Source organism: Cryptotermes secundus, unplaced genomic scaffold (assembly GCF_002891405.2).
Source record: "Cryptotermes secundus unplaced genomic scaffold, Csec_1.0 scaffold1412, whole genome shotgun sequence".
Lineage (NCBI taxonomy): Eukaryota > Metazoa > Arthropoda > Insecta > Blattodea > Kalotermitidae > Cryptotermes > Cryptotermes secundus.
The window spans coordinates 106291-116690 of NW_019737102.1; the positions used below are offsets into that span (position 1 = coordinate 106291).

At 37.1% G+C, this 10400-nt stretch overlaps 1 protein-coding gene across 1 annotated transcript in view; it reads left to right on the plus strand.

Annotated features, from left to right (window-relative positions):
• LOC111870222 (fat-like cadherin-related tumor suppressor homolog) overlaps nt 1-10400 on the plus strand; it is a gene marked incomplete at its 5' end in the record, with an annotated part of 105677 nt that overhangs the window by 82961 nt on the left and 12316 nt on the right. The window contains 2 exon segments of the mRNA XM_033753719.1: nt 2244-3064; nt 4265-4568. Of these exon segments, the coding sequence (XP_033609610.1) occupies nt 2244-3064; nt 4265-4568 (1125 nt within the window).

Below are 10400 nucleotides of genomic sequence, written 5' to 3' on the forward strand. Positions count from 1 at the left end.
TTTTCTGGTGTTTTGCCCATTGACGGCCGTCCCGAACAATCGTCATCATCAGCCGATTTTCGGTCATTTTTAAAATGCTTATACCAGTTGTAAGTTTGATTCTGGCCTAAACTGTTTTCACCAGAAGCTTGTTTCAACATTTGGTGCGTTTCTGCAGTGGTTTTCCCAAGTTTGAAACAAAACTTTATACAGACACGCTGCTCTCTCAGGTCAGCCATCGCAAAACCGCAAACTCACGGAAACACAACAATGGAAATACGTTCACCAACAATAAACCCAACCACTCAACTTGACGTCGCTTGCCACACTGATTCAAAAAGGATGTGTGAGGAGACACCTAGTGGTATTTCAATGGACTCATAACCATTCGCACGCAAAATTCAAATTTTGGAAACTTCTGGATTGCCTCATGTAGTTGTTCAGGACACAGTAGGTAAGCTGTTCCTTACTTCGTAAAATTGTTTGTCTTCTGCATTGTGACATCATGCAGTCTTTTGTGCACATAACTGAGGTTTTGGAGGAATGTGTTGGCTCCTTCTTCAGGGTTGGAGTGTGTAAGGTAAGGAATCGGATATGTTATGAATAAGCAGACTGAGACCCATGGGAGGGGTAAAGGAAACTGAGCCCAGTCCATGCCACTGGTAATCCCAGATAGTTGGATGACCGTTTTCATAGCAATAATATTGTTTTCCATCACAAAAGGGAAATGGGCCACTTGCTAGTCAACAAGGATATGGTAACAGAAAAGAAAACTTACTGTCAGTTACTTTCTAAATGATAATTGAAAATCTTTCCACAAACATTTTCTATTCACAGTTTTGTGTATTGAATTTTGAGCCAAAATAGTGCATTGCTTAGCTTCCACATTCTTCTTAATCATCATCATCACTGGCACGACAGCCCTTTGTGAGCCCTGGCCTTTCTCAGGATTGCTTGCCATTCTTCTCCATTCGATGCTACATTCCTCCAGTTCTTTACACCCAAAATTCTTATGTCCTGGCACACGCATTCTTCCCATCTTAACCTTGTTCTTCCCACTCTCATATTTCCCTCTGGTTTAGTATTAAGCATTTTCTTGATGGTTCTATTCTCGCTGGCATGTATTATGTGTCCAGCCCATTCAAGCCTTTTCACCTTTATAAATCCAATAATGTCTGGTTCATTAAATAGTTTGTATAGCTCATTGTTATACCTCTTCCTTCATATTCCTTTTCTTCCACTGGTCCAAAAGGTATATCTCAAGATTCTCCTTTCAAATATACTTAACAGTCTTTCATCCAATCTTGACAGTGGCCAGGTCTCAGAGGCATAAGATAGCACTGATCTTATAAGTACTTTATACATCAAAGTAATGGTTTTCCTGGGTATTAATTGGGATTTCAGGTGTTTCCTAAGGCCATGGAGACATTTATTTGATTTTTCTTAGTGTTTTAATAAATTTATTGACCATAATGAGAGAATATGACATGTCATTAGCGAATAAATGTTTGTTCTTGTTCAGATATCATAATTATGTGAAGCTGCATATGTCCTGCATAAGAAAAATAGAGGATAATGAGAAGATACGGATGTTATAACTTTGTTACTGTTACATTTGTGAGTGGCATACCTTATTTAGGCAAAACAGCTTATTTCCTACATTATTGAAAAAAGCGAAAAGTTGTAGCGCTTTATTATCAGTGTTCCAGTCTTTTGAGTGCACTGTGCTTGTGCATAGCTTACATTTTTCATTACTCTTCCAGGTACCTCATTCTTCTTGATTCTTTAGATCTAAGAAGTTTAAAATAAGCCAACTATAGTGGCCATGCAGGTTAGGCTGGACATGTTTCAAGAATGCAGATCCTGTTTAGAACATGTTTTCCTGTGATTTCTTCCAATAGTTTGAAAGAGGCACTGTCTGAGAGTAGTTGTTTGTTGGAAGTGTCAATGTCAAATCCTTAAAGGTAAAAGATGATAAAATTTGAAATAACAATTGACAGAAAACTATTTTTATTAGAAATATTGTATTGGAGCTTCATATTGTGTGTTTCATTTGGTTCCATCAAATCAGTTCATATGTGTATGCTCATATGTAAAATTTAGCCAGTGTAAGGAAAAAAAAACAGACAAGTCAAAAGTCCATGTATAATACTTGATAATGGCTGAAAGGCTGAAACATGTTGTAAACCAGTAATGTACAGTATATCAGGACATAGACTATGTTGATGGAATGAAAAAATATAAAACTACATTTCTTGTTTCAGGTCGTAAATGGTGTGGTGCAGTATCGGTTTGACTTGGGCAGTGGTGAGGGGATGGTGCGTGTGAGCAGTATCTATGTGAGTGATGGGCAGTGGCATGAGATACGTCTGGAGCGGGAGAGTAACACAGCCCGTGTCACTGTAGATGGCAAACATGTAGCCCATGGTTCTGCCCCTGGAGTAAATGATGTATTGAACCTTCAGTCAGATGACCTCTATCTGGGTGCTGAAGTTCGGCAGCACCCAACCATATTGGGTTTTGAGGATGTTCAGCGAGGTTTCCGTGGTTGTATGGATGATGTTCGTGTTGCAAGAGTTTCAGTGCCATTGCATATGAGCGGTGCAAGTAGTGTTGCAGTATTACGTCGCTTTGCGAATGTGGAATTCAGTTGTGACCCTGCAACGGCACTTGCCCCACCTGGTGTATGTGGATCACAACCTTGTTTGAATGGTGGGACATGCATTGATATTGGTGGCGATTTGTTTGAATGCCAATGTCATGCCCGATTTTCTGGAACTTTATGTGAGATAGACACTGATCCTTGCGCATCATCGCCATGTCTGTATGGAGGAAGATGCCAAGCAGCAAGTGGTGATTTCTCTTGTGAATGTCCACCTCGATTGGTGGGAAAACGGTGTGAGTATGGACGTTATTGTAGTCCCAATCCTTGTCGCCATGGTGGAGTCTGTGAAGAAGGTGATGTTGGACCTATCTGCAAATGTCGAGGCTTTACTGGAGAGCTGTGTGCTGTGGATATGAATGAATGTGAAGCCTCTCCGTGCATTAATGGTGGCACCTGCATCAATGAACCTGGCAGCTATCGGTATGTACACAAACAATTCTTTTATGGTATCAACTCTATAATTATTGCTATGGTCTGGACTGCCAGGGATCAATTCCTGGCAGGGGCAAGGTCCAGACCAGCTCTGGGGCCCACCTGGCATCCTATACAATGGGTGCCAGTGGCTTTTTTCCTAGCAGTAAAGCAATAAGGGCTTGAAACTGGCCACTCATCTCCATATAGTGCCGAGGTCAAGAATGGTTGAGCTATACCTTCACTCCCCTATATGTCTTCATGTCATTGTGTTTAATCTTTTAATCACAGGGACAACTTTACTTCCTTTTTACTCTCTAATTGTACTGTATAATTGGTATGGTTACCATCTTTCAAAGTTTGAAATATTCACAAATTGTCCATGACAAGTTACTTAACAAAATACATATTAAAGCTTTGAAAGGAACCACGTCACTGTGGAAGAACTAAAGACATTATTATTATTATTATTATTATTGTTGGAGGGGGTGGGTTTCCCCATGCACCGCGACTAATAGTCTATTGTACGTCCCCCTTTAATATTCTACCAGTCTCCATACCCTGCCGGTACTGGTGCTTGCTATCAGCCCCATTCAGCCAGCAAGGCTGGCTGCGGTACCCGATGCTTACCCATCTACTCGAGGCATTGCAAACCATTTGGGCGGGAAACTTTTTACCTAATAGTTTTGCTCAGAGGTCTCTTAGAGACATGATGATCTTTTACGTGCCGTAAATCTACGACATGGGACCCACGGCTTAAAGTCCCTCCCGGAGGACTTGTTCCCTGAATTTTTCCACCCTTAAAAATTCCACGACCTCCGCTAGGTTTGAACTTGCATACCTTGAGTTATGAGGTGGGAACGTTACCCCTAGACTACGGAGGCCACTAAGAACTAAGGACTTAGTTATTGTCTTACTTTTTGGCTCTGTGATCTTCTAAGGAACCTTGCCTCCTTTAGGAGATATGACACTTCTTCTCTTATCCAGCATCCATCATTAAGTTTATTTAATGCACATTATTTTGTTAAGTGAGTTTTTAGCATCATGCCCATATCCGGCTCCTCCTGTTTGTCCTGTCTAGCATGGACAGTTCTACAAGGAGCACTTGTTGCCTCTTGCATATTTTTCCTGCAGAAAGATAATTAAAACAGAACTCTGTGCAATACAAAGTGGAAGACAGTTGCAAACAATCTGCTTTTCTTTGTGCAGGTGTGTATGCCCTCCCAATGTGACAGGGCTACACTGCTCAAGTCCACTGTATTCCACACCAATCACATCTAGCATCTACAATGTAACATGGGAAGAGGTAGTGGGCATTATAGGAGCTGTCTTGTTCCTATGTTTTTTGGTCCTCTTGTTTGTGATGTATCGTCGCTTTCGTGTGAAACGTTCACGAGAAAGAGCCAACAACATCAACAATGAAACCCGGAAAGATATCATGCTCAACTCTACACGTCCGAATGACAATGACTTCAAGCGTGGTTCAAAGTTGAGCAATCTGGAAGTCAGTCAGGTACAGATCTGTCACAAATAACTGCATCTGTTAGCTATTTCCTTGATAGAATTAGAATTTTATTTATAACGAGTTTTGATTATGATCTATATGAATGAGCAGTCATGCAGTAGTTTGGTGCATGTAAAATGAGGTAATTGTATTTCATTAACATATATACATACAAAAATTAATGTATTTTGTGAGCTTGGTTCCAGTCAGCATAAGTGCATATGTGCATGGTATACATTGGTTTTATGTGCATGCTCTCTAGAACTTCAGCTAGCTTAAACATTATGTACTGTATTTTTTTTTGTTTCATTTCTAAATATATTTAAATGTCTATCATCTCTACACATAGAATACATTACTTTATACAGTTTTGCTTCACACAATTTTTATTCAGAATCGTGTACAAATTTAGGAAGTTACGTGACATTTTTCTTCTTTGTTTGAATGGTACTGTCTACATTTGCTTCTCAGCATTTGCATTTGAGTGCATTTCATATTTTGGTACTGTTATTGAGAAACAGAAGCTGGGGTGTTTAGATATATAGCCAGTGCTGGGGAAGAACTCAAGTTTTACTTTATAAATTTATGAGCCACTAGCGAGGATTCCAGAAAGAGGTTAAGCTTTAACTTTGTTATAAGAAAATGAATTACCTTATGTTTATGTAAGAAGATGGGGGAGAATGGTAAATATTTTGTTCACATGAGTATTTTATTACTTTTGATATTTGTTTTTATTTTGCCATATTCACATGCAGGTTTTGCAGTAACAATCCACCTCCCATGTTCAAAATCATTTATGAGTGTGCAGTATTCATTGACATAGCTCAGCAAACACACACGTACACTTGTTCATGATTGGTGAAAAAATCAAGGCCAGTGAGTTGAAAAGTCCTTGAACATATTCATTAAAATTCTCTCCTTCCTCCCACACTGCACTCCAATTGCTGTTGAACAATAAATTTGTAACTGGCATGAGTATGAGGACCTTTGTTGACATAACACTGTCATGAATATCAAGAAGTAAGAAAAATATTAGATTAACATACAATTACAGCAGGGGGCACTTGGTATCTTAGTTGGTTGAGGCACTATGCTAGTAGCTGGAAGGCAGTGGGTTCCCTCTGAGGTCAGTAAATTTTTCAGTTGACCTAATTCTTCCAACTGCACTATAGCCCTGGGGTCGACTCAACCTCTAACAGAAATGAGAACCAGGAATCTTTCTTGGGATAAAGGGTGGCTGACATGTAAGGCTAACAACCTCACTGCCATCTATGGGCTGATTGTCTAGAAAAAAAATTGGGAGCCTTGATGTCTCACAGTGTTATGGGCCTCCACGGCCTGTTACAGGGACAACTTTACCTCTTTTGTTTTACGGTTACAATATGGATAGATGCAGTATCTGTTTTGAAGGGATGTATGATGAATAAAATAATTGTCTGAGCCANACTGATTGTCTAGAAAAAAAATTGGGAGCCTTGATGTCTCACAATGTTATGGGCCTCCACGGCCTGTTACAGGGACAGCTTTACCTCTTGTTTTACGGTTACAATATGGATAGATGCAGTTTCTGTTTTGAAGGGATGTATGATGAATAAAATAATTGTCTGAGCCATAAGGTGAGGAAACACATATCGATCTCTGGTTATGGAGCTCATAAAGAAATATATTCTTATTATAAAGCATGAAAGTTTATTACAACCTCTACAAAGAGTTCCTTTGAATTCTATCCTAAGCCAGTACTAGGCACATCATATGTTTAAAAATCTTTTTTCTTATAGACTTTATTAGTATTTTAATGTTCAGAGCAGGAAATTCAGTAACAGAGTATCAATAATAACATAAAGCCATATTTAAAAATTCTTTGCTATACATAGAGTGAACTGCTGGAAGTACTACAAAAATGCAAGTAACCGAAAGATTGAAATCATAAGATTGAGGTTCAATAGAAACCTTCTTGACAGTGAATACCAGAGATCTGTTTGATCCACTCATGCAGAGGTAACATAAGTAATGAGACAGTATCACCAAGTACTGGATGCCTTTCTTATATAATTCATTACTCTTCTCATGAGACCAGTTACATGCAACCAGCTGCAGTTCAGCTGTTCAAAGATTTGAAAATTAGAATGGGAGAGATCCAGAGATCTAGAGATCTAGACTGGATATAAGTTAAGTAAATACCTTCCTCCTCAACAGGTTGTGGTCTTCTGCGATAGGTGAACACTGATATTGATCTCTCCAAGACCTATAAATAATTTGATAATATGATTAATTAATTCTTCTTTATTTGCATTTATTTGTTTATTCAAAATCTAGCTACATCATATTGATTTGTGAAGAAAATGATGTGAAATTCCCTTTTTGCTTTGTTTTGTAAAGGTTACGTGAAGTCTTAAGAAAAATTAATTTGAAAACTATTGATATCAGTATATTTGACCAGTAAAGTAATTAAGTTTAAAGAACTGACAGAAATTATAATAGAAGCACTGTGGAGAAGCCCACAATTTCAGTTTCACCAACAATGTAGATTACAATGCTGTTTCTATGACACAAATTTGAATTTGTATACAGGTAGTTTTGAAATGGCCAACATAGACCAGTTCTCACTGTTCCATCATTGGACTCATGTTCTGTAAGGACATGTGTTAAGTGCACTGCATGATTTAAAGTCTTCCCCTAAAACTTCATAAATGCTCAATCTAGTGTTTCTGCTTGGTAAATCTTTTTATTTGATTTAATTGGAGTTTGAATTAAATACTAGTGTAAACAGGAAGAACATAATCATAAGACTGTGGTCGTTACTATCGAATGGTTGTGTATATCACACCTGTCCATTAAATCAGTGAGTATTTCATTCAATAACCCTAATGAATGAATTATTATTCAGTGAAACTTGCAGCCATTCCAACACCCCTCAGAACTTCATACAAAACTGACTGAATAACAGACTGCTGTAGCACACCTATACTTTTTCCTGATTCTGTAAAACCCAATCAGGAACATTAGCATGTGGCATCAAATTAATCCAGGTATTTTTATTTCATCTGAATTCAATCAGTTACTGTAATACTCTACGGTGGAGGAAAGGAAATGTAGAAGGTGAAATGATGTCAGTACCATTGTTTCAGAGGGACATGATGCTTCTGTCTTCACTGAGGATTAGGTTGGTTTACATAGGCAGATTACAAGGATAGTGTCACAACCCAGAAAACCACCTTGAAAACGTGAAAGCTTATACTTCCCAGTTTACTGATTCCCTCTCTTGTACTTCTAATGGGATTGAGTTATTCAGTTGAATGTGAATACTTCATTTCAGGTGAATTTCCGTTGAACCTTGCGAATAATAATAAGTCCACCAGAGGTTTAACCTTCTGATTACGTCTTTAAATGGTAACTTGTGTGGCCTTTCAGCTGTATTTAAGTTTCAGAAATTCTCCATTACAGTAATTTCTTATTTTTAGATCTATGATGTATTTCAATAAATAAAATATGTTCCTTGTACAAAGTAGGAACCAAAGGAGTGTAAGTCTTTTGGTGACAAGATGAAATAATACTGCAATCGAAGTGAACTTAGAAACATCTCAAAGATGTAGTGTGGCTGTTTGAAAAGAGAGGCCAACCACATCTCAGAGAAAAAGTTAGTCATAATAATTATGTGTTTGTGGAAAAGTTAACTCCTGAAGTAATACATTTTAATTTTTTATTCCTGCAAGGTCAAACAGAGTTTATGTTATCTTAATTTATAACAGGGAAGAACTTCAGCTCAGGACTCAAAAAGTATTATGTTCTTGTTACAGAAGTCACATTGTATGATTATATGCTTATAAATACAAATATTACTTCTGTAACATTAATTCTCTGTCGGTAAAAGTATGTAACAATATCTGTGACATCTTGTATATGCAGGTGCTGAAGCTAGTAACAGTTAGTACTGGCCATGATTTTAATGAATGGGGCTTCTTATACACATAAATACATACAGACACACACACACACACACACACANGTGCTTCTTATACACATATATACATACATAAATACATACAGACACACACACACACACACATGTTGCACAGATCCAAAGTTGGTCAGAAATTTTTGTAGGATGTGGAATAAGTTATAAATCACAAAATGTATACATATAATACAACTAAAGTTTTCACATAAAATCCACAGAGGGTTGGTTCCTGTAAGGTATTCAGACACTTAAAATAGAACCACACATGTACATCAATACTGTCCACTTATGTTGTTTATACAAACTTTAAAATGATTATGAGTAATTTTTATAAGATAGAAATTCATCAACATAGCAGGATGAGTGTCTGTTTAAGTTGCTTTTTAGTGCTGCTTTAAATTGTGAATTTTCATTCATAAGACTTCTGAGACTAGATGACAGAGTGTTGAAACTTATGATGGCAGCATAGTATGCACTTTTCTGAATACATGAGAGGATGTTAATTGGTCTATTGTGGCATCATGTTTTTATTTCATTTTGCTATATTGCATGTTTTCCTACTTCGTCATTGGTATGGGTTTCATTAGTTTGGAAGAAAATAGCAATGTGCTTTTGGATTTATAGGAAGGTAGTGGAATACTGTCCCTACACTTTGTTACTCTGAATTGGCATTTTAAAATTATATTTACACATAAATTTCAGTTTTGTTTCTTTGTACAGTATTAATAATCCAAGATGTTCCAAATAATGAAGTGGAGGAATATGTAAACAATGTACAACATGTGAACCATACACGTACACAGAGAGATGTAGCCCTGTTCTATTCAACCAAAGTGCCAAAGCATATTATATTGTTTGTATTCATGGTCAACCCTATTGTATTCTTTCATAAGTAGTTTTTATGGCAAAGTTTACCATTGAGTGAGGAGAACAGAAAATATGGCTACAGAGATTTACAGTGCATATGTTTTTGATCCTGAAACACAAATTGTTCTACCCTACATTATTTTTTTAATTTGAACCTCTGTGTGTTGTTTTGTTAAATGTGGATGAATGACATTTGAGTCTAGCAACCAAATGTAAAGAAAGAACTTATCAAATTAACCCCTTTGAATGACATCAGTAACAAAAGTTTCTGTTAATAGGACATTAAGCTTAATGTCTTTCTAAGTCACAGTATGTGATACTACCCCTTCTTTGTGAAAAAGTTGGTGTACAAGACAATTTCTGATTTAAAATGTTACACCTAAGCAGAAGTTGCTTTTAAATTTCTGAATAGTGACCTACAGTTCTTGAAATGTTACTATACCCACTAAACACTTTCAACTTTCAGAAGTTAAATGTCAGAAACTGAAATAGAAATTATAGTACTGTTCTAATGTTTATTCAGTTTTCATGTTCTTACTTTCTGAGAATTGAAATGCTTGTTATTAGGGCAAATTAAATGAATAAGCACTTGGTAATGTACAGCAGCAATATGATAGCTGTTGTTCTGAGTGATACTGACTACAAAACCATTAAAAAGAGTTTTGTCTTCTGTTATATGATGCTGTGTAATCCATTGAAAGTCAACTGAAATTTTAGAAGAACATGTCACCTCCATCTTCAGAGTTGTAGAAAAAGCCAAGCAAGAAACTAGCATGAAGCAGGCAGCAAGCAGATCCCACTACCTGATAGCAGAATTTGACTCTGGTTGTTACTTTTCATACTGGTTTCATGCTTGGCCTATTCACCAACCCAGAAGATGGAGACAACATGCTCCTCCAAAATGTCAGTTGACTTTCAGTGGACAGCATAGAACTATGAGAACCTCAAATCCTACATACAGAACAGTTGTTTACCAATAAATGTGTATGTTCTGGCAGAAAAGATCTTTTTAAGTG